Here is a 25,807-nt window from a genome sequence, read left to right as displayed (position 1 = left end):
GTGGAGTGGCAACTGCCAAGGCCTAAAGATGGCAGCCCCATCATGGCACTCGGGGTCAGAGGGCCAATAACCCACTACCCTTAAAATAGATTATTAAAGAAACCAAACGAGGAAATAGCCAGACGGGCAAACTGTTGATGACCTTTAGACTTAAAAAGAAAACGCTAGTGGGGTTTTGGAATGTTAGAACATTACAAGTATATGAGGCAGGAAAATTGCAACAAGTAGAAGCAGAAATGGAGAAATATAAGTTGGACATCCTGGGAATGAGCGAAGTGCGTTGGAATGAATTTGGAGAGATGAAAACATCTAGTGGTAAGTGGATTGGCCACACATTGAGGAAAGATTCATCGACAATAGAGACACAAGCATTGAGTTGGAACCCACAAGGACAACGTAGGAGAGGAAAGCCAAGAAAGACTTGGAGAAGGACAATAGAGCAAGAAATATGGGAAGCAGAAAGACCTGGAACGAGATAAGGAAGGTGGATGGAAACAGAGTCTGTTGGCGATGCTTCGTTGAGGGCCTATGCTCCGTAGCGGAGTAACAGGAAATAAGTCAAGTAAGTCAATGTCCAAAATGTGGGGCCAGTTGAAATTGGATGAAATTATTTTGAATTACCCTGTATTTATTTTCCAAACCTCATCCAGTTACAAGGAGAAAATTTAGGTATGAACACAGATGCTCTTGGATGGTACATTAGCTTAGATCAGTCCAAGTACAAAATGTGTGGTCAACTGAAATTGGACGAAAAAAATTTGAATTACTCTGTATTTCTTTTCCACACCTAATTCACTTACAAGGAGGAAATTTGGGTATGAACACAGATGTCCTTGGATGATACATTAGCTTAGATCAATCTATGCCCACTCATCTGGATCCATTGTTTCGAGATATAACATTCCCTTACCTGACAATGAATGAATGGAATGGAATGATGAGACCAAAATGGTGTAGAAATATCATACAGTATGGCAGATTCAGAAAGATGATTGTAAGGCATGCAAAAATTACAACAAAACTGCCTCTAAATTTAGAACACAAGATTGTCATATACCTCAATGAGTTCAAAGCTTATTTCTTTCTCAGTCAGCTGAGCCATTGCATTTCGTGTCTGAACACTATAATCTCCAGAAATTGCTTTGTTTAAATTTTCTTCAGGCTCTTCTCCAGCTGCTTCGTCAGAGTCTTTGTCCCTCTTTCGCTTCTTATTATCTATCGGTGGAACAAAGTTCACCATCTGGACGCAGTCTTCTAGAAAATATTCTGAAAGAAAAATATCCATGTCAATTGTTTCTAAACACAAACCAAAATAATAGTTGTTAAGAGTGATTCACCCTATACAGTGGAATCCTGATTTCACCCTTTTCACATATTATACGAGGGGTGTCCAAGTCGAATTTAGAAAAACACAAAATAGCATATGGTGAAAACAAATAGTTTATTTTTCAATGTAGTCTCCTCTCATAATTCCAGTGTTATAGAAGGATTTAACCAGAGGCTTCAAAAAAAAAAAAAAAAAAAAAGCAGTAGTTTACAATGATCAACTTGTCATCGTTAAAATGCTCTCTTCAAATTTCGGAACAGATATAAGTCACTGGGGGTCAGGTCTGGTGAATAAGGGAATGATTCATTATTTTGAACTTATATATACACTAGACTCTCGCTAATCCGGCCATTCCTTGCACATATGGGTGCCGGATTCGCAGAAGTGTTGGATTATTGAGGGTCGGAAATTACGTACTACTATGTAGTTTAAACACACAGGGACTATACAGGCTGTACTTTACGTGTTTCCTTTTAGAAGCCATAGTATGTACTGAACTTTACGGTAAGAAAGTCACAATTTCAAATACTGTACGTGTGTATATAATAATTCCCTTTATTACATTATTACATTACATACTGAATTTGCATTATCATATAATTTAGACAATTATCAGCTATAAGCAACAATCATACACAAATATACAGCTATTCAATACATGTAATAAGGGGGGAACCCCCGAAGTAAGCCCGCCTCCTCCCGCCTACATTCGAGGGTATGGTCTTATTGTCCTGGTTCCTAAAAATATACCAGGACGTCAGTTGCTCCGAATTTGACGGTTCCCCCGACTTTATTTCCTCTATTTATTACTATTTGCATTTTAAAATAGGTATGATAATAATAAATTGTAATGCTATACAAGGAATATATACATGATATAATTGATGTATACAATACTTTATGTGATATTATTTCTGTTCTGGAATCCAGAACAGATGACATGAACCTCGTGAGTGACATTACATTACATAACAATATTAATAATATTATTTTAACATCATCATGAAGAACATCTTCAATAACATTCTCGATAACGTTTCCCTGGCAGTGACAAGCATGCATAATCTTGGGAGTCGCAGTGGATTCCGTTCCGGCATTCCAGAGCAGTTTGATGTACAAGATTATTTTCCTCATCAAACCCACAGAACCCAACTCACAAGTCCAGAACCCCAGTCTGGCATACCAGAGCAGGGAGTCCAAAGAAAGGCCGCATCCTGCGCCCACACTGATTGCTATTCATTAATTAGAAAGAAGAGATAAAATTAAAATTTTGGAGTGTACGTGTGTATAGCATTGTTTAACATTTTTAACTAACAACATTGTTGAACACGATAATTCATTGTTGTGCGCGTCATTTCTGCTTGAGTGACTACAGGCCGGATGTGGGCCGGACTACTGAGAGGGCCGAATTAGCAAGAGTCTAGTGTATTGACGAAGGACCAGGTTCGAAGTAAGATCCGAGCCTCTAATATAGAGAGTCGCTCACTGTTTGGGACATTACCCCTGAACAGTGACCCCAAACCAGGAAGAGAAATTGCAACGAATTCTGCTATTTCAGCGGAATAACGCCACAACACTACGTTGCAATCATCGGGAAGAAGTAGCAAGTAGGGATTGACGTAAGGCAATGTCAGCAACTTCCGCCACAAAAACAAGATCGTTAAAACCCCAATTCAGGAAACGAATGAGAGAGAACAGAGAATTTCCACCAAGGCGACACACCGTGCAAAGGCTCCCACCTGGACTAAACAAGGTGCCATTCGGCAAGACCTTAGAAGCCTGCAAGTTGAAGAAGAGCACATCGGGACTCATCTGAGAATTCAACCAGCCACTTTGGGACCAGCCCACCTTGCACCTCTGCAGACATCGTTGAGAACACCCAACTCAGTAGTTGCCTGTCGCCTCTCTCTTTCTCGCACTCTCCATACACCGATCGAGGTTTGCCAGGTTGCTGCCTAACACAGTCACTTCCAGTCACTCGCTGCCTCCACCGGGCTGTCTGCAATGACCCAAGCTGACAGCTGTAGCTGCTATTCATCGTCAGCCACCTGCCTGAGTCCAGACGGCAACGGAACCAGAGTGACTGTCCAGGGACCATGAAGGTGAGTGACCATTATCCATTGACAATATAACCTCTCGTCTTTCCTCAAAAGTAAAGCAAGTCAATCAAAAGCCTCCTCTATGCCCCGTGTGACTCTGGTCCCTGCTATACCAGAGTCATGCCTCATGGTGGAGACTGCCACTTCCACTTAGTGGATTTATAACTCTCTCTTTTTTTTCACTACCATTGCTCCTAATTAAGAAAATCCGCTGTACCTAACAGCTACCTTAATATTTCATTTATTTTTTACTAACAGTTATAAATTTCACAGACACCCTAACAACATATCATTATTCTATAGTTTGATTAATTCTTGAAAAGTGCACCCCCCCCCCCCCTCTGCTTCCCAGGTAAAGAAGAAGAAGAAAAAAATGCTTCCAGTCTTCCTCACACAGACATAGCACTCACTTATTTTAATGACTTAAAGAGAAAGACAAATTTCAATACAGCAACGTTCACACAAATTAAAAAGGAAATAATTCTAATCTTTAAGGGTCGCTACTTGGCGAGCATGCCCATTCAAATGTTATTAGAACGTAAGCAAAGGCTAGACGAAACCAGTTCATGCTTTTATTATATCCATAAAAGATTTAGTTCTTCAGTACTTTCTCCAAGCTACGAATCCCTAATCCGCAGTTATGTTGTTCAAGGGCTCCGCTCCAAGCACATCAAATCAATAGGAAACAAAGAATTCAATGACTCTGACAAGCTAATAGCTCACTTACAAAACCACGAAATGTTAATCCAAGCTAGGCAAAATGAAGAACAATCAGATGCTAGGAAAATCCTAGAAGCTGCTAAATTACTTCAAAGGACATACATGCCTTCTCCCCCCCTTCCTCGCACCAACAATTCAACATACAATCAACCTTTTCCAAGCATGATGCAAACTTCCACAACAAACTCCTTCCTGTACCTCCCCTCCACAACTTCCATGATGGCCCTCCCCCCAACCCCAGAACACACATACCTTCTGCCACTCAGCAACCTCAAAAGAATTATCCTTCATGGTCTAGTGGTCAAAATGCGAACCAAATAGACTCACTGACAAACCTATGCCTTGCCCTACATGAATTGGAAGATACATTTCATTAGAATCAAGATAAACAATACAACCACCAAACTAGAAGCTGCCCACCACACTTTAATAGCCAAGAAAACACAGTCCAAGGCAATTTTACAAGAGGAAATAGATGCAACTTTAGATCTGGGGGGGAGGGGGGCAGATCAACAACATTCAAAATAGACAAAATTCTAGTGAAATTTGTCACCGTAATAATCATACCACAAAATCCTGCTTTTATAATAATAATTTAAACTAGTGAACCGTGCAAATCGCAGGAAAGGATCCGCATGCCCCCCCCCCAATTTGACAAAGTTCCCGACAGAAAAAAGCAACTTGTACTTCCTCCAAACGCACATTGGCAACACTCGTTATAAAATCATAATAGACAATGCATCCCAAGTATCGATCTTCCCGGCGAACCTACTACCAAAAAACACCCATAAAATTGAAGCTAAAAGCATGATAAAAGATAAAAAAAGCGAGTTCAAATAAAATCACAATGAAAGAAGTAGCAATCCTCAAGATAGGGAACTACAAATACACTCACCCATTTAAAGTAATTGAAACTCAAGACTTACCATCCATACTTGGAAGTGATATATCCTTATGTAACAAAACTAACTTTCATGTTAGGGGGAATAAAAAACGAGGTTGATAATAAGATGACATAAGTGAGTTACTAAATTATTTCCGCAAAACTTACTTGTAAATGTTCTAATAATTTCGGTGGATTCTGCCATCATCCACTTGGGAATATGATGCTTCACTGTTGGGTTGACTTCCAGTTCCCGTTGTTTCCTCGCTTGCCAATAGGAGCACTGGTGTAGCCAGTTCGTCTGCTGCATGTGATAGATTTGAGTTGTTGCAATAGCGGGAGCCGAACATGAACCACTGTTGATGTTCAGATTGTGTAGAAAGTGCATAATTGCGTGTGTCTCTTATTTTTGTGTCAATCAGTGTGTGTGCTTTGCTAGTCCGGTAGCAGGTTGGAATTTTTTTTTGCATCGGTTAAGTGCTGTTGCATACGTTTCTTGATGGATCTGCCAATGTAGTGCAAGTTGCACTCTCACTGGGCATCATATACACCTGGGTTGTCTAGTGGTGAAAGGAAAGATCTCTTGTGCTTGCTAAGGACACTGGCTTGTGTGTGAGTTTGATGTCATACTGTTTCAGGGTTTTGGCCAGGCGGTTGGATGTTGTCGGGTGGTAAGGGAAGGCAATCCGTTTTGTTTTTTTGCTGCTGGTTGGGTGGTGTTGGTTAGGTTGTCACACCTGCATTTCGGCTTTGCTACACCATGTAGAAAGTTATGTATGACAGGGGATGGGTTGGTGTTGAGTAGTAGTTTGCAGTCCTGCTGGTTCAGAATTATGCAATTTTCAACTGCACGCTTAATTATACGTTTGCACTTTTCGGTTGGGTCACTGTTGATGGTATTGTATGAATCATTATTTAGTTTTTCATGCAGTCACGTTTATACATGATCATGTACTGGTTTGTTTTATCAGATTTTATGCACCAACAGTTGTTGGCTTCCAGCCACAATTTGAACACTGGTACTAATGACCTGATTTTTTTGTGGGTTGAGTGGGATTTGGATGCCTTGTTTAGCTCCACCTTCTGAAAAATGCCTGCTGCCGCTGTCTGTGTTGCAGGTTGAGTGCAAAACACGCTGCTTTTTCTACTGCACATATGATGTCAAGGATGGGAGGTTAACTGGTTAGCACATTTAATTTGTCGCTGAAATGAGGAGATTTTTGAAGGATTGCGGAACGCTGAGATTTGTCAGGTTGACAACATTCTTAACTTGTCTGCCATTTGGGTTGTTCAACATTGGTTCAGCTCTAACCTAATTTATATCCTCACCTGCAATATCCGTGGGAGCTTCTACCTGGGGCATCCACAGACCTAAACTTCTGCATCAACAAGCACAGCTCCTCCACCCAAAACCCAGATATCGCTTTTGCCGTTCACACTAACCACCATAATATTCCCTTCAATGACTGCTTCCGGGTTGCGGTCATCCACTCCTAGCCCAAGGCCACCCAGTATTGTTCCCCCTAACCCTCCCCTCACCTTCAGCAACACCGTTTGCCTCCTCCTACACCCTTCACAGTTTTCGACAGCCTGGCGAAAGAACATTTTTTTTGTGGCACTATTAATGCTTTTTTTCTGGACCTGGCAACACTGAAGGCCACGCTATCACACTGCTCGCGTTGCTGTTTCCATGCTTTTTTTCTACTCCTGAAGATGTGGTATATACTGCAAAGATTTGAAGTATTCCTTTGCTTGGTGAGTGTTTCCTCTCTCCTCTTTCCTTTTGTGTTCAGCCCCTGACCCTCCTTCCTCTTATTTAACTATCTATATATATATATATATATTTTTTGTACTGGAATAAAAGTGGTAGTGATAGTGACAAGCAAAGTGCATAATTAAGAAAAATACTTTTATTATTACGTATGCAAAGTTTTGTGTTTCAAATTAATCAGAAAAAAAAACTACAATTGTGCAATGCGGAAACAAAAAACTTCCCGTACATAATACTTAAACCGCGTATATCGCATCCACCTTGAAACTGTTATTAGTTTTAAATAAATACCTTCTACATTATACAAATACACGTTTTTCTGCAAACACAGGAGTGACTGTTCCTATTTCAAAATATTAACTTACCTTGGACAGGGAATGCACGTCCAGCAATTTCCACGACAGGGCAGTTATTGAAATAATTACTGAAGAGGGAGGTGTCTATTGTGGCAGACATCAAAATCAGTCGAAGATCTGGGTATGTGTGGATCATGTCCCTCAACACAACCATAATGAAGTCCGAGTTCACATCTCTTTCGTGGATTTCATCCACTATCACATGAGACACTCCTCTCAATCCATTTTCCAATTTACGCAACAAAACACCTGTTGAAGAGAATAAAATAGTACAAGGAAGTTGTTAATTAGAGAAAATTAAATGTAAACCATATGCTAGTTCAGTAGTTCCTTGATTTCATATTCCAAGACTAAAGCAAGCATTTTATCAGTCCCCAGGCTTCGTGGGTGAAAAAAGAAAAACTTCAAAGTTGAAATGTGGGAATACAGTATATGGTTTTCCATAAATGTTTCCTTAAATGATATAAAAAAATGTCTCTAAGACATTTGTTTTCAAAATTCTACAATTCTCACCGAGGAAAACTAAATATTTTAGGGATGGAATCGATTAATCGGTACTCTATCGGACTTGGCCGATATTGGTGTATCGGACAAATTACCCACTTTTTACTGACGTGATATATCTATAAATAACCTCTATCTAGTGCAATATTCTGCCACCTTATCATTGTTATGGACATTAACATACACAGTCCGACAATTAAGTAAAGAGACTGATTTTATGTTGTCCCACGTGTGCATTCTATCTGTGAAATAACATGTTCATGGCATAGTGTGGTCCATAATCTACAACCTGGCAACATTTCATGACCGTGAGATGGACATGCTGGGAATTATGTCGCCATGTCATGAGGGAGGTGAAAGGGTGTCATCACGTAATCGCCATGGAGCACTGAGTGAACATCAAGTTTCATGAAAGACATTCTGAAAATTGCTTGCGGGAATAAACATTTCTTGAATTCAATTGTTGTCTGGGACAAAACAGAGCATATTTCTATGAAACAACAAATCGCGATTGGAAAACACTAAATTTACCAAGAGCCAAGAAAATGAGGCATATGGGAAGTGTGAATTCTCCCTTCGGGGGTTATCGTTTTTTCCAATTAAAATTGCATGGTGTTGGCAGGGGAGTAGTTTTGAGGTACTCGACCGATGATGACCAGCAACTTTGGAGAAAGTTGAAATAAGATATCAGCACCTACTCTGCAGTTAAATACGGATATAAAGAACTGGTGGGAAACTAGCCTCTTGGTCGTTCAAAGTTTCGCAATGTCTCATTCATGCCATAGGGATCATGCATCTAGATTCATGGCTGCAATCTTTCTTTTCAGCATGTAATCTGGGACTTTATTTACTCATGGTTTTCTTGGGCAGACGGAATGTCCGTAATACACAATAATGTGAACTAGTTGTTCGTGGGTTATTGAGGAGAATAGGAGACTTATGATTTCGTTTTGTATTTTTGTTAAGATTATTCAGGAAGTGTACACAGGATAAGCGAATGCAATGGATCACCAAAATGTTAAATGCGGGTTACATCGAAAATGATCAGGTTAACTAACTTGAACTCTCACAGGCTTGGGGATTCTGTGGGAAGTGAGGCAAAAAGAGGAGCGAGTGGTGGGGAGCCAGGTCTTTCGACTGACTCTTGTGGGCCAAGTGAGATCTTTCCTGCAGCGGATATGAAAATCAAGTAGGAAATATTACGCGGCGGGCTAGCACAGAGCTAGTTGACCTGTCACCTCACTTCTTGGTTCTTCAATGGTCTCTAAAATCGTTAGTCAAACAAGCATTCGGGGTCACTCTCACTTTGAAGGTGGAACATGTGAACTGTGCTGTAAAGAATTGTTGTAAATAGTGTACAGAATATAAGTGTATGTCTATACTTAGGTGAATATTATGTAAAGTGAAAATTATTTATCTGTAATATGTGATGAGAGAGCTGTGTTGAGATAGAGATGGGGGATGCGATGGGTTCAGCCCATGTTGAGCGCCATTTATGACGGTTTGGAGTCATAATTCCCTTGTTGATAAAACGTAAGCCAGCTACAGTAAAATTCTGATGGTTGGAGAACTGACCTAACCTATAGAAATTGCTCGTCCATGGTGTGAACGCACACGTAACTCGGAGAAATTCACGAGAGAGGGCAGCTGCTTACGGGGATAACTTGATCTGGAAACTAGGGTTACAAATTTAACCGCTAGAGGTCGCTCTTCGTATTAATCTAAAAAAGGGAGGAAATACTAGTTGAATTAGTAGTAAATATTATTAAATTTTTTGTAGAACTTTCAGTTTATTCATTGGGAACTTAACAGCCATCAAATATTTATTTTCAAAATTACGTAAATACTTTTAATCTAATTATCGCTCGATGAGGGACATTTTCACTAATCATAAAGAAACGGTAGTGTTCGGAAACTCGGGGGCGGAAGTGATGGAAAAGAGACATCAAAATATCTACGTCTCGAGGGAGTATTCTAATAATAAAATTCTAAAGTGGGAATATAAGTAATTGATAATTGTACCTTAACACACGCACCTGTAGTAGTTAGAAACAAGTGGACGTTAAAGTGATTTGCGTGTGAAAGTGCAATGGAGTTTGGTTATGAAGTGTTTGGAGACTGCGTCTGGCGTTGGAAAAATAATGAACGCACCCAAAGCATGGAGGGAAAAGCTGGTGGATGACAAGAAAACGGCGCAATAGAATTGACAAGTTTTGCACGGTTATGAACGAAAAACCAGAATGAAAGTGTATTCGTGATCACCTAAATGGGATGCAGATGAATTGTGGTTATAATTAGCTGTGAGTAACAGCTGCGTGGACTGTGAAATGTGAAAGATGAAAGCTCGCCCATGAGGTAAGGCCATTCGTTCGTTCAAGTGCAGCGACGGTCGAGACAAAGAAATCGACGTCGGGTGAAACTACCTTCATGTTAATCGCGACGAGAGAAAATAAAATACACGTCACATACAATTTTTAGTTATTGTACTAACTGTCAAAAGTGTCATTCACAGTACTGGATCGCAATATTCAGCTTAAATCCAGGTGTACATGTGGCTCAGCGGAAGCCGCCATATTGAATAGAGAAAAGAAATCTTTCGTCGACGAAATTTTCTCTAAGAAAATTAAATCTAAACCATGCATAAAATGTTCCGCAGCTGGTAACTGAAGAAACGTGGCAAGAACAGTATAATTTTGATCGTACGATATCGTGACGTCACGTATACATTTCTTCGCGTTGCTCGAGCATGAATAATTGGTATTAGCGCTATTGGGTTAGGGTAACGACCAGTGCACGGACAGATCAAATATGAATAGCTACTAGAAAGTACAATTGACTTTGGATATATATTGAAACCTGCTTTGTCATAATATGAGGTCATTTTTGTAATATTTAGTTCGTGCATGTATTATTTAGATTTACTAGGTGCACCAGCTGGTTTGTCAGAACATGAAAATTTATTTGACGGTTAATCTTAACTTCAGTCTAGTTTTTGAAAAAGAGGTACCTCGAGTATTCTAAACATTAAAGTTAACGTCATTGTTGGTAAATCAAGAATTAATAAACATAAATTGCTTATTTGGTACCAAAGGATTATCACTCAAACTAACTGCAACATTTGATGTAAATTTGGATTAGTCACTAAATTGAATAAATAATAGAATGTACGAGTGAGTTATAATTCACCAAGGTGCTCATGCATGATGTCTAGTTCTCCATCTGTGAATATTTACTAACCATGAAATTTCTTTCAGGTGAGAGTGATGTCCGAGTGTTTGTTTGACATTATTGATATTTTTCAAGCATAATACTGAACTTGTTCTAATTCGTAAATCAAAAGAGTGACAGTGAATTGACATATTCACGTCTTACCACGAATTGATCTTTCAGACTTATCAGGCATGATGCAGGGAAAGAGCGAGGACACTAATTAAGGGATTTTCAGTAACTGCTTTGTGCATCTGCTTAATACAGGGCGGTTTTCAACAGATTGACTAATTTTTGAATTTCTCTTATTTCATCTTAAATCAATGTAAACTAGAGACATAGTTGTACTATTTCTTACTAGCAGGGATTGACTTGTTGAGACCAATCAATTGTCGCTGGCGCGACCGTACGGTTATTCTATGACGTGAGAGGGAACTGATCGCGAGAAAGTTAGTTTGTTGGAATCTTGGATGTGGTAAGTGGGAGTCACAATTTAGGAGAGATAAGTAACCTCACAGAATAGTCAGGCTTGGGCAACCCCGTTAGAGCGGACCGTAATAATGTAAAAACTACAGAGGAATAACACTACTGTGCCACTCAGCAAAGGTGCATGAGAAAGTAAAAAGGGGAGTAACAAAGCTGAACATGAGAGAAGAACAGTATGGATTTAGAAGAGGCAGATCAACAGAAGATCTGATATTCATCATAAGGCAAATACAGGAAAGGCACTACAAGTATGGAAATGATTTGATTATGGCTTTCCTAGATACAGAAAAGGCATATGATAGCATGGACAGAACAAAGATTTGGAAGGCTGTGAGAGAGAAAGGAGTTGAGTGATAGATAGTGTGTGTAGTGTGCAGAGCACATAATGCCAACCAGAGCTATGTGGCGACACCAGTGGGAAGAACGGAGTGGTTCAGTATAAGTCATGGACTAAAACAGGGAAGTGTTCCTTCCCCACTGCTCTTCATAACAAAGAGGTGGGAAAGAAGATAGAAGAGGAAGAGGAAGAGATGAAGGCCTGGTGTTTCGCTGATGACTTAGTAATATGGGGACATAGTGAAGAAGTAGTACAGAGACAGATTGACAATTGGAATGAGGAAATCAGAAGAGCAGGAATGAGATTCAACACAGAAATGAGTGAGGTGCTAATAACAACCAGATGGAAGAGTTGAGGGTAGTGGAGAGTTTCAAATATATAGGAAGCATCAATGAGAGAAATGGAAGTATAGATAAGGAGGTAAACAGAAGAGGACAAATGGGTGGTGGACTCTATCAAAAAATTCGAAGATTAATATGGAACTGGGATATACCTATGAAATGCAAGAAGATAATATATAATACATGCTATGTACCAATAATTATGTATGGAGCAGAGACAAAAGAAAGATGCAGGCAGTGGAGAATATTTTTTTAAGCAGTATGTTGGGGAAGACTAGAAGAGATAGAATAAGGAATGAGGAGATCCGACACAGTGGGGATGGTGAAGCATCGGGACAGAATAGATCAGGCACAGATGAGATGGTTCGGACACATGAAGAGGATGGGCACAGAAAGACTACCAGTAAAAGCTTACAATGCACAAGGAGTGGCAGTAAGGTCAAAGGGGAGACCAATATGTTAGTGGAAAGAGCAGATAGTGGAAGAGTGTTAGGAGAAGAGGACAAGATTGGAACACTATGGAAAGAGAGGAGTGGTGGAAGACCAGGAAAAAATGGAGAGGATTGACTTCTCTGCTGACTCAGCCAGAGGCAGGAAACTGCGAAGGATGATGATGATAATATATATCCTCCATTACCTAATTTCTTTTTAAAGTAAATCTTTAAATATGCAGCTATTTTTGCATTGCAACACACATTTATTAAGGAGGTCAATGAACCATTGAGATTCTTAAAGATCTATTTGGAATTTTATACTGGATCGGTAGACGATCGGTTATCAGTAAATAATGTGTTATCATTATCAGTAAATTGTTATATCACTACTTTATCGGTATCAGCAAAAAATGTCATGTCTGTCCATCCCTAAAATATTTTTAAAAACCCCATTCTTAGATTTTGTGATTAAAACTGCATACAGTGGAATCCCGATATTACATTCCCGGATTTTATTTTGATTTTGATTTGATTGATTTTACTTTGCTTTTCTGCAACTTTTGGCTATTTGCAAAGATGGGGATGAGTGATGATATGATGAAATTGATGAATGGACACTCACAAACACCCATTGCCAGGAAGGGATTCGAACCTAGGATCCCTGGCATCGTAGCATGATGTGCTAACCACTCTGCCACGGTGGCTGGCCCGGAAATTATATTTCCAGCATTATACATTCATTCTTCATCATCCCATTGGAGGAAAACGTCCTTGGTTTCCTGAGAAACGAAAAATTGAGGTTCCACTGTATTCCCATAGGGCTTTGATTGATTCGGTTGGTGTTTTAAGTCCACTTTATGCACAGTAAGGCTAATCAGGACTGGCTCTACAATTTAAAGTGGGATCCGAACCACTATGTGCCTCCACCTCAGTGACACACTGTAAAAATTTGGAAGACTGATATAGTTACAATTAAAAACTATGTTTTAAAATTTATAAATATTCTGAAGTACTTTAATTGTTATAATTTCCAACTGTCAACATTGGAGAGAGTTGGTAAGAATATAGATTCTGGTATTGATTTCGGATGAACTCTAGTTTTTGTTTCTTGATTAACTATTCACCTCAACAATGTAATATCATATTTAAAGTATATGTTCCAAATTCATTATCAGGGTGGCTACAAACAAGCAGAAATGAAATTCCCTGACTTTTCCAGGTTTTCCAGGACAAAATTTACATTTTTCCCTGACAATTACAAACTAAACTAAATCGATGTTTTTGCAAATGGAAATGATAAACTCATACAGATCCACGTATGGTTTTGCTAAGTACCAATATTATCTTCTATTAAATTGACTTAATTTCTCTATTCTCTATGATTTCAATTCAAACTGCAAAATAGTGAATTTGGAAAATTATTACAATTCACAAGCTAAGGAAGGATTATGGAATTTTGTCATACGCAGTAAGCTTAAAATAAAATACTTGATTATTTTTAAAGTTACGACTAAATGAGATAAGAGTGAAGAGTGATTGATTAAGAAATACAATTTGTAATTTATCAGTCTCCTTATACATTCTCTGTATTATATGTTGATATTTCCACTGAGGTTTGGAACCCTCTGCTTGCAAAAACTATGAGTGCGGACTCATTTTTCAATGCATAAAGCTACTTCTCTCTTCTCTGTAAAGCAAACAACTTAACTCTTGCATATAAGTGAAACAACTGTAGAACAAAAGAAAGTGTCATATTTCCTTACATTATCGATGGGATTTCTGCTTCAGTACAGTATATCCAAGTGAAGTGCTGTGAAACTGACAACATGCAGTTATACTATTAATGCTGACGAAAAGGTATGTAGGTATTAGAAATTTAATGCAAGGAATTTATGGGATTGCATTGTATAGATACCTGATTTAGCTAACCACACATTAAAACTGGAACACTCTAATAATAAAAGCTTCTAAAAGTTCATATACGAGGGGCATCCTGAAAAAGCTCCAATGGTGCCTATACGCAACACTAGTGGTCGGAGAGCGACACACACACATACAGGCAGGAAGAAGTGGCATGTAGCTGTAATCTGGTACAGTTGCAATGTAGCCGGTTTAGGACGGTTCTAGGTTCAAGATTGCAGCTCTCATACAGTCTCCCATCGACTGCCACGTAGCCTACATTGCACGCTAAGAATTTGGCACAGAGCAATCGTGTGAGTTGTGCAGACCGGATGTCGTGTGTGATAGTATGGTCAGACGATGGTGCAGACAATTCACGGAAGGCCAATCGAATGTGCACAACCCCATACAGCTGAGTACACACGGCCCCTTTGCATCACTTCAGGTGAGAGATCTTAGACCACTCCCTGTACAGCCCTGGCCTTGAATGTACCTACTTTCATCTCTTTGCTTAACTGAAGAGGTTTCTGGCAAGGCAACGATTTGACAGCTACATTGCGGTAGAGATAGTTCCAGTATTTGCTGTCAGACACATATACCATGGGCAAACAAAATTTAGTGCCATGCTGCGACACATGCCAGAACAACGGTGGTGATTATGCCGAAAATTTTTCCCAAAATTCACATTTTCATTTTAGCTCATTTTCTGGCAAATATCTGAAATTATACCTGCATTGTGTTTTTAAACTACTGTTTCAAATTATAAGTCATTTTCCATACCCCTATATTAATTTTAAGGTAAGGATTTTAGATAATGGAATTTTGGTGTGGAGTTAGGGCCCCACACTTTCTTGATCACGGCTGAAGGTTGGGGTAATGTGCTCAGCACCACACTCCTGGCTACCTTTATCCCTCAAAGTTTCCTCAAGGTACCAGCTTCATATGATGCTGGGTGGGCGCCGGAGCAGTTTGAATAGGTGGAAAACATCCCGGTTCTCCCCCACAGGGGATCGACCCCGGGTCTCTCACATAGTAGTCAGATGCCCTAACGACTGAGCTCCATTATTACTCACTCGACAAATGCCGACAGTGCGCACTTAGCTTGGTAATTCAAAACATATCTCGTGCGACAAATTCGAAGATGTGGCTCCCGTGTGACGGTAGATACACACTCGATCTCCTGTTAGAACCCTGCCACTTTGCTCTGTGATGCAAATGGTTTTGATAGAAGTTGAAAAAATCGTGGGAAATAAATGATTTAATGTGGCTGTCGGAATTATTCCACGTACGTATAACTCTATAGTTTACTCTTGAGTAAAATGTTAGAAAACTTGCATGTTCTATGTACACAAACATGGCCTAGAAAAGACAAGGGTGTTGGATTTCATGGAATTTTTCATTGTTTTAGGACATTTCTTTAAAAACAAATCGCTAAAAATGCCTATAATTAGCATTATTTCGATATTTCGAACGGGCGAGAAATGTGTCCAGACATCACTGCACATTCCTAAACATAATTTCGCAGCAATTACCATTTTTCACGGTTTTGGAGTTTGCAAAAAATCAATGTACCTACTAATTGGAAATTACTTTCTGGCCACCCCTCGTATAAATCAGTAGATGGAAAGTGAAAATTTAGCAGGGCTGGCAGAGAAAAGTCAATTCTTGAAGGAAGTGATTTGCTGTTATGATTGAATATTTCGAGTAAATATGATATTAAAATATTTACGTATTTATTATTAGTATTTTATTTCATAATATTGGACATTAACTTCACTCAGTGAGAGATTTAAGACCATCTCTCATGAGATTAAACAGACAGGACAGAGAGTGGCGTTATTTTCATTGCAATACTAGTGTTGCAGTAAATTTGAGGTTGGGAGCATGCACTTTCCAATTTTTAAAACGTTCACCAATGCAAATTTATGTTTCACTTTTTCGTGATAGTATTTAATATATATCCCGTTTGGTTGGATTCTTCTTGATATCTAAGAATACTGCAATGTCATTGTAAACGTATGTTAACTTGTGCGAAACCAGTAATACGTCAGGATGATAAAAGAAAGCCTTCGCAAGCACTGCTACATTCAATAAGGTGAAGTGAGCCAGAAGAGTAATAAAATTCCAGCAGCATATTTTCAGTCTAAAGCACTTCTTGTTTATGCATGCGATTTTTGTTGGATGTTTCAGTCCATTCAATTTCTGTTGCATGTTGTAGTGAGATACTTTGTCGGGTGGCGATATTCGACAAAAATCGTATGTATCAATGGAACATATTTGTTTCCATGTTCCTTAAGTTTGCCCAACAAAATGCCTTACTACGACGTCCGACAACTATCGGACGGCACCACCCGCTCTTATCCCCTCCATCTGTCGACAGGTGCCCTTATTACTCCCATACGGACAAGAAAAAATGATAATTCAATGCATTTTCCACATAATATTTAGAGGCTTAACCTTTACTCCTCCGATGATACCAACCATATGGTATCATCAGAGTAAGGTCGTACTGGTCCGATGATATCATGGTGCTGATTACGAAATGAATGTGCTTTTTGGACCTTCATACTCTTATGTTTGTGTGGAAACTCGGACACAGGTCTGGAGCAAGCCTGGGAAATTCATATTGATGACCAACCTCCCCCCCCCCCCTCCAACATATACATGCCACATTTCCGAACAGAGTTTCTTTCACATTTTGGCTCATTATTCAACTTGTATGGCACCAAAGAACATGAAACATGTTTCACTCTTTTGAGAAATGTTCATTCTTTGAAAATAATACTAAAGTTCGCACTTTCTTCCCAAATAGCGGGAGAAGAGGGGGTAAACTCCAGATTTTTATGGTTTTTTTTCATTGAAATTCGGAGGTCGCGCCCCAAAACCCCCCTTCTTCGGTTCGGTGTTCTGAATTGTACACGGTTGCATGCACTGATGTTTTAGCTGCAAAACAAAAGTTATCCGAAGTAGATTGCTCCCATAGTGCCCGAGTTATAACAATTTTCGTCAAAAGAGTGTTCGAAGTCAATGATGACGAAATTCCCTGACATTTCCCTGACTTTCTTTGACACCTCAAATTCCCTGACTTTTCCCGGTTTTCCAGGTCTGTCGCCACCCTGATTATCTAGAGGAAATACACTGAAGTGCCAAAAGTCATGGGATAGCGAGAGGGAACTAGTTGATGGTGCTGTAACATTGTGGCAAAACCAGTTGAACGTCACGAAGCAGTTGCAGTGTCATCAGGTAGACTTCTGTGAGTGCAGTGAAACGTCGTGTACCGTGGCGATGGCAACCCGATGGGAATTATCGGCGTTTGAGCACGGGATGCTAGTTGGTGCTAGACGAATGGGGCATGCGATTTCGGAAGTCGTCTGGACACTGAACTTTTCTCACTCCACCGTGTCAAGGGTGGATCGTGAGTACAGCATTGGAGGCATTACGACCCATCAGGGACAATGCAGGGCCGCCCACGAGTGATGAATGACCGCGACTGGCGATGTTTGGCCAGACTCGTCCGGGCAAACAGACAAGCAACAGTGTGTGATCTGACAGCAGGAATCAATGCACAACATTACACGAACGTGTCTTGGAGGTCAGAGCAACGCAACTTGGTCTCTATGGGGTATCGCAGCCGAAGACAGACACGTGTACCGCTACTAACCGCTGTCAATCGGCGACAGCGATGCACATTTTCTCTGGAACACATGCATTGGGCCTTAGAGGTCTGACAATGTGTAGCGTGGTCAGATGAGTCGCGTTTCCAATTGGTTCGCGTGGATGGTAGGGCCGGGTGTGGTGCAGACCCCCATGAGGCCATGGATCCAAGTTGTCAACAAAGCACTGTGCAAGCTGGTGGTGGCTCCGTCATGGTGTGGGGTGTGTTTACTTGGCATGGTTTGGGTCCTCTGGTCCTCGTGAACCAGACAATAAACGCTCATCGCTATGTTCAGCTGCTTGGTGACCATCTCCAACCCTTTATGGACTTCATGTACCCTGCCAACAATGGAATTTTCCAGATAATGCGCCATGTCACCAGGCTTCAATGGTGCATGACTGGTTTGAGGAACATTCTGGCAACTTCCAACGCATGAATTGGCCTCCTAGATGGCAAGACATGAACCCTATTGAGCACATGTGGAATGTCATTGAATGGACTATTTGTGCCCAGGATACTCCACCTGCAACAATGACTGAATTGTGGATGCCAATCGAGATTGAATGGCTGCACATCCCTCCAGCAGACTAACAGCGACTTGTTGCATCCTTGCCACGTCGAATTGCTGCACGAGGGATCCCACTCGTTATTAGGTTAGGTATCCCATGACTTTTGGCACTTCAGTGTAGATATTATCATCACATCTAAATAATAACAGCACCTACAACTTACCCACTGTGCAAAACAGGATTCCACCATATGGTCGTGGGAGAGCAGATTCAAAGCGAACACTGTATCCACAACTGAGGCCCACTTGCTCTGCCCGTTCAGAAGCAACTCTGTCGGAGACCGACACTGCTGATATTCGGCGAGGCTGGGTGATGATCACATTGCAATAGGCACCTTGACCAGACTGGATGTAATCATCCAAAATGTACTGACAGACCTAAGATAGAAAATAACAATTTTACATTTTTACAAAGTATGTAAAATATGTAGAATAAATCACTAAAATGCAGAAAATGTCGTATTATGTAATAGTCTTCAATAATTTCATTCATTTTGTTTGTTTAAGCGCTTTTATTGGAAATTAAAGGCCACTAGATCCTAATTGAACTACTGACCTTGTCAGCGGGGATTATTTTCAAAATGCACTAGCGAAGAACAAAGTATACATGGAGCTTTGATTCTTGGACTGTGATTTTCATGACTTTAAAACAACATCAAATGACAATAAGCTGTAATGTCCATGCCCGTGCATTTTAAGACCTATGCCGTATCACACAATTGTACGAGCACATGGTTAACAACCAACCTACATGTTTAACTCTTGAAAATAATGTGATAATCTCGAATGTTCGTTGTCGTACACATGGACGTAGATGTCACAAAATGTAAATTTAATGGTAATTATTTTTGCTGTGCCTAAAAATATTGGAGTGAAATGTAATGTTTATTGTGTGTGCAAGTGTGGTGTTTTTTTCTGAACAGCGGAAATTAAAATATGAACCATGTTTCAAGCTTGTTATTTGGAAACTGCGTTGCTGTATCTAGTCATATGTATGTGATGATAAAAGTAAAAACCAACTGCTTTTCCTACACATAGGAAGTTGTATATTAAGGTGCTGTTATTCCTCGCCTCAAAAAAACCTGAGAAGTTGGATTAAGGGGAGAGATTTAAACTGTTATCAATCTTAGGACCTTTACACAAAGCCAGTAGGTGCATGTCAAAGGTGATGGGCCTATCGGATAAATACCAAATTTTTAGAGAAATTTTATTGTTTGGCCCACCCTTGTGTCTGCATTAAACAATGAAAACATGAGAAATGGTTCAAATATCATACCTTATGACATGTAAAAGAATGTAATATACCTCAAAATATGTAACTTTATTTAGTGGATACTTCTAGCATGTCAGTGCTGCCAAACTATTGATGAATTATAAACGTGGAGGCATTACTTTTCATTTGTTCCTCGTAATATATCTATTGCAGTTATATTGTTATTAGAAAATATTAGTCTAAATTTAATCAATGCCAGCTAATAATATTGTGGACACCAGATATTGCAGTAAGTGGGCAAAATTGAGAGTTCTAATGTCCCACAAGGGTTGGGAAAAAAACTGGATACTCTCAACGCACAATAGAAGAAAATTCTAGTGCAGACTGACGCAGAAAAAACTTGGGTAGAACAAAAAAACACTTGTCCAGAAACACTATTACAACACAGTAAGTGTAGTGGCAGGAATAGGTAAGGAGTATTGGTATTGTTATTACTAGCTCTATTTTCCTGTTCATATATGCACAATTACAAAAAAATCATGACTAGGGTGTGGATTTCTAGGCACTAAAATCTATATAATAGGCAGGCAAACAGATGCTAAAAAGGATGAAAATAGGCACCATAAAATGAAAATAAAACAAGTGTCCGAAACAGGCAATGAAAATAAATTTATTAAATTTTCTTAGTCTCTCTAGTTTGAGTTAACTTTTCTGCAGAGATAGGTTCATCGAGACTGGTCCTACGGTTTAAAGTGGAATATGGATGACTATATGCCTCCACCAGGTATCGAACCCAGGAGTGCTCGATCACAAGGTGACATTACCACTACACTATCAGGAAGCGCAGTTCTTTTTAGTCAGTGAGAGATTTATTGACTTGATATTTTATATTCTATTGTACTTTTCCTTTTCTGGCTACCACAATTATGTTGTTGAATAATGGTTATATGAACTTGATGATGAGAGACAAAGCACGACAATACTTTCTAGTGTACTGTGGACAGAGCCACAGTAGTTAAAGCCAGAGTAAGGAAAATATACAAAAAGGGCTTCTCGGCATACAAAACGGGAACCAGACCTCAAAATAGGCAAAAATGCATTATTAGGCTCAAAACTACATGAAACAAATTTTAAAACATTAAAGCCTGTATTTAATATAAAAGAATAAACAAGACCAATATGCAAAATCTGCACCCTAATCATAAAAATTGTAAAATAAACCTTACCTGTGTTGTTTTCCCACACCCTGTGTTTCCTCTGATTATTACCACAGGGTTCTCATTGATGGCTTCCATGATCTGGCCCCTCATGGCTGCAACAGGGAGCTGAGTTCTATCCTTTGTCATTGACTGGAGAGAACTATCACTCTGCATTCTCTCCTTGTAATTGGCTAGTAAATCTTCACTGATTTGCTCCATTGTTGCCTGAAAAATTAATTACATTATAAATTAGTTATTGGGATCGATTAATAATTCACTAGTAATACCGATATGTTCAGACATAACATTTAGATACCTTCTCCTCCTCTTTCTCTGTCCCTGTGTCTAGTGCTGAGCATGCCTCCACCCATTGTCTCCATTATTGTTCTGTTGTTAGCCATCATCTTTATCTTTCATGTTTGGGGAATAAAAGACGTGGTTGGTAATAATCAGACGCAAGTGAGTAACCAACTTTTCCACAAAACTTACTTCAGGGTCGCTACAATCTTGGATTATGAAAATCCCTGACATTTCCAGGTTTTCCAGTCCAAAAATGAAATTTTTCCAGACATGTTTATCATCATATTAAATATATAATTTGTTAATTATTATGAATATTCACTTTCACAACTTTTTTTTTAGCAAATTTCATTCTACACACACAACATGTGAAAATTAGAAGAGTAAAATGTAAAATCACAATCGGCATCAAATGTATTGGGTCCTACACTACAATCACGTGCATCTAGCCTTCAGGCTAAGGTAACAGAGGTACACTTCGCAACATCTTATTTGACCGCCCCGTAAGAATTCTAAGTCCCGAAATCGTAAACTTAGCAACATTGCACTTCAGCTCCTGGTGAGAGTAGCCAACTTTGAGTAAGTCCTTCCACTAGACGAAAAACGCTGCGGTGATAGGTTTTCAATTTAACACTTTCCATGAACTTAGAAACTATAAACCACTATTATAATACGCAATCAAACAGAAATAATAAATTTGAAAAAGAACCTTGAAGGATATTTACGATTCTGCTTGCTCGACTTGAAATTTGGGGGGTTTGAAACACTGAATAGAGTTTTTCTCCACCTGGAGGAAATTGTCATCACGTTTGTGCAGAAAGAAGCAAATTTGTGAGGAGTTTATGCGACATTTTATTTACAATACCTTGCATAATATCGAACAGTTCCCAAAAACATATATTTTGCACGACTTGTCGAGAAAATGTGCTTGAAACACAGGAAGGTGGGAGTCTTCATAAACGTCAACATATTTTTAAGGGTATAACGTCATGAAGTTAACGTAGAGCAGTTGGTTAGGCGCTGCTATCCTTATTTTTCATCAAGCGTGAAAGGTCGCTGGTTCAAATCCCACCCTCTCCTCTTTCTTTTTTTTCTTTTTTTGTTTGCTGAACAGATACCGTTGATATTAGAATATTTAAAAAATGAATCCTCTGGTCGGAATTTATTCGGCCTACGTATAGGGCCGGTGGCAACCCACCATCGTGAGGAAATTGGGGAGCTCCGAATGAGTGAGCGGTAACCCGGTCGAGAAGACCTACAATGGCTGGGGGTTCGTCGGGCTGACCACCCGTCACCCCAATACTGGTCTAAGATCTCCACGCTATAACAGGTGATGGAGGAACAGTGTGGGAGGGAGACCAGCAGTCGGTAGGTAAGCCAAGGCTCTCAAGGGCTGTCGCGCTGTGGGTTATGTTATTGTTTGTTCTTCACTGACACCTAAAATATTGATTATTTGATTTCGATATACTAAAAAAAGATATACAGTTATGTTAAATAGTGATGTAATGCTGTACTGTAACGAAGGAGAGCGTTCAATGAGTTCACATTCCTAAGATTGGTAATTTTATGTCCGTTCCTTAGTAATGGATGTTGTCAATACTAATTAACATAAATAAATTGTTATTGCGACGAAGGTCGATTCGATAAGAAACTACTAGTAAGTATTTATATAGTGAGTGACAAACAAAAAATTCAAAACCTCAATGATCGTTAATTCCTCACTGTTTTGTATCTAAAATGTTTGTCTTCTTTGAACAGAAAGTACGAGTATCAGATATAACAAACTTTCCCCACTAACTTTGCAATATTCGAAACCACCATTACAGACTTAGCTCTATGTAACTTGATTCTGCGCATTCCACGTGGCATGTGACTTCTCCTATCATCGAAATAACTTCCTCTTACTATTTCCTTTCACCTCATGAAATACAGAGAACAATGTTCACTTCTTAGCACGGTGGATAAACTTTACACCCAACGATATACTCCTGAAAAAAATCCTGCCTAGGTGGAGAATCGAACCTACGACCTCTCTCGGAAGAATCAAGCACGTTACCTCTTCTCCATGTAGCTCATGTTAAAATTTGCTACCAGTTTGAAGAAACCAATTCACACATAATGGCATATCTATAATTTCCTCATGGCATTCAGATAAAATCGGGAAACGCTGAAAGGGAAAAATGATGAACATGTCTATTGGCGTTTTGTCATATTTTGTAAATTGTGTAAAAATTCCGTGTTTTGAGAAGTATTTTGTTGTTCGTTTAAAGTAGGAATAGGAGAGCGAAAAGGAGTCATTTGAACCAGACCCTGTTTGACAAGAAACTTCAGCTTTTTTTCCAAAGACTGTATGAAAAGAGAGAGGAACGTATGAAATATAAAATATGTGTGAAATTAAAACAATGGAAACCTTGAAAGATAATACTGACGAACTTCAAACTATGAAAAAACATATTTTCGTGGTGGAAAACTCCAAGTCATTTTCGAAATATGAACTTCATGTTTTTCTATATTATGAAGTGGAGGTATGGGACGATACGATCCCTCAGCTAGAAAATTTTAAGTAATCTACCTCCAACATTTTCAATGGTCATAATTACTAATTAGGGTCCAGAAGTTGATGAAAAATCAACATTTTTCTGACCCTTAAAAACAATGCTAAACCTGATATCATGTCCGTTTCCCTTCAGTTAGAGCCGGAAAACACTTTCTATTTTACATTTTTTTTTTGCATTTTTCGGCCTTTTTTGGCTTTTAGTTTATTTGTCAGTATTTTTAACAGTTTTTGTTGCATTTTTACTTATTTTTTGAGGTTTATTTTTCTCCTCCGCTGTTGTTTCGTGAATTTTAAATGCATTTACTAGTAAAACTTACATTCTTAGATTTCTTGACATGGTCCTTTTAGCAAATTCACCATGAATCAAAAATACGGTCAGTGGAAAAGTACAATATTATTCTTAACTGAAATGTTTGGCAATTGATTAAAATACTTTCTGTGAAGATCTACTTTGAGGTTCTTTTTCTGGACACTATTATCGCTTTAATCTGTAGTTTTAAAGTAAAATTAGTCACAATATTAAATGCAATTACACTATGGTATACGCGAAGCGGAACTGTATTTTCGGAAGCTGGCCGACTACAGTATCATATAAGGAGATGAATTGGTTGATTTGGTGTTTTAAGTCAACTTTACATAGTAAGGCTGATCGGGACTGGACTTGCAGTTTAAAGTGGGATCCGAGCCGAGTGCATAAAATAACGTGAACCGTGTGGTGTAGGGGGATCGTTTGCTTATGGAATGGAAGGTCATGGGTTGAAACCAACTTCTTTACAAAATCTTTTTCGGGAAGTAAACGGCTTTGGAAGAGAATGCTTATCTACGTTTCTTGGATATTTCCGTTGATATTTATGCGATTTATGTCCAACATTTCCGGATGTAGAAAGTTGACATGTAAGTTCTTAATATGTGTTAACTTATAACAGCTGAATGAAAGGAAAAGTATTTCCTAAAATCCTGCCAATCACTGAAAGATTAAAAACATTAGTAGAAGCTTTACTTGAGGCATGCACAGTGTCGACGATTATGGAGTGTGGAGGCGCAGATGACCCAGCACTATGCTAAACATTATCTAGCAAGGGAAAGAAACTGTCCTTGCCCTCCCCCTCCCCCACCTTGCCCCATCAGTTTTGATACCCAATCTCCGCTACTGAGCATGCATCGCATAAATGTTTACAGTAATATCATATAATATTATATTACGTTATTAGAACACTTCGTACTCTGTAAATAGAAAGGAAAAAATAATATGGAAAGGGTGGGATTTGAACCTACGATGTTTCGATCTTGACGAAAACAGTAAAAAAATGAAAATGCTGTCGTCTAACCAACTACTCCAGCAGATAGCTAACAGAAAGCTCAGTAAAACACCTCAGTTGAAGCAACATTGTGCCTGAGTTTCGAAACATTTTTCGCCAAGAACCAAAGAAAAGACACACTTTGCAGAATCGTTTGGTGTGGTGCAAGGTATCTTTACTAAACATTTTGCATAAAATCATCAGAAATTTGCCTTCTTGCATTCAAATGTATCCGCAATTATTTCCAGGTGGATGAGAACCTGTTCAGTGTTTCACAATGCACATACATTTTCCTATTTTCAAATTCAGAACGAAGAATATTGAAATATTTTCAACATTCGTATTTCTACTTAACATTTTTTTTGTCTACTCATATATTTTATTACTGCTTTAGGGTATCTTTACTTTATGGAATGTGAAAGAATGAAAAAAAATCACGAGCGTTTTCATTGAGGAAGAAGAAATGTTGCAAAGTTGGCTACTCTTAGTTGGCTCTGAAGCACTATGCTGCCAAATTTACGAATTCCGGACTTTGAAATTTTTCAGGGCGGTCAAATAAGATGTTGCGAAGTGTACATTATTTCACCCTAACCGATCTCCACAATATAAAAACAACAGAAAAAGTTCATAAACCATACACAATTTTTCATTTT

General features: G+C 39.0%; 1 protein-coding gene across 2 annotated transcripts in view; it reads right to left on the bottom strand.

Annotated features, from left to right (window-relative positions):
* The window catches only part of mle (dosage compensation regulator mle), a 116,844-nt gene that overhangs the window by 37,977 nt on the left and 53,060 nt on the right, over positions 1 to 25,807 (bottom strand). For both annotated transcript variants that reach the window (XM_083134173.1, XM_083134174.1), the window contains 4 exons: positions 21,027 to 21,224; positions 18,752 to 18,965; positions 7,166 to 7,405; positions 1,058 to 1,266 (listed from right to left, as the gene is read on the bottom strand). In XM_083134173.1, the coding sequence (XP_082990299.1) occupies positions 1,058 to 1,266; positions 7,166 to 7,405; positions 18,752 to 18,965; positions 21,027 to 21,224 (861 nt within the window). The remainder of the gene's footprint in view (positions 1 to 1,057; positions 1,267 to 7,165; positions 7,406 to 18,751; positions 18,966 to 21,026; positions 21,225 to 25,807) is intronic.

Source organism: Lepisma saccharinum, chromosome 13 (assembly GCF_977018435.1).
Source record: "Lepisma saccharinum chromosome 13, izLepSacc3.1, whole genome shotgun sequence".
NCBI lineage: Eukaryota > Metazoa > Arthropoda > Insecta > Zygentoma > Lepismatidae > Lepisma > Lepisma saccharinum.
Note: the sequence above shows the minus strand (reverse complement) of the source record. Positions and strands in the feature narration are given on the sequence as shown.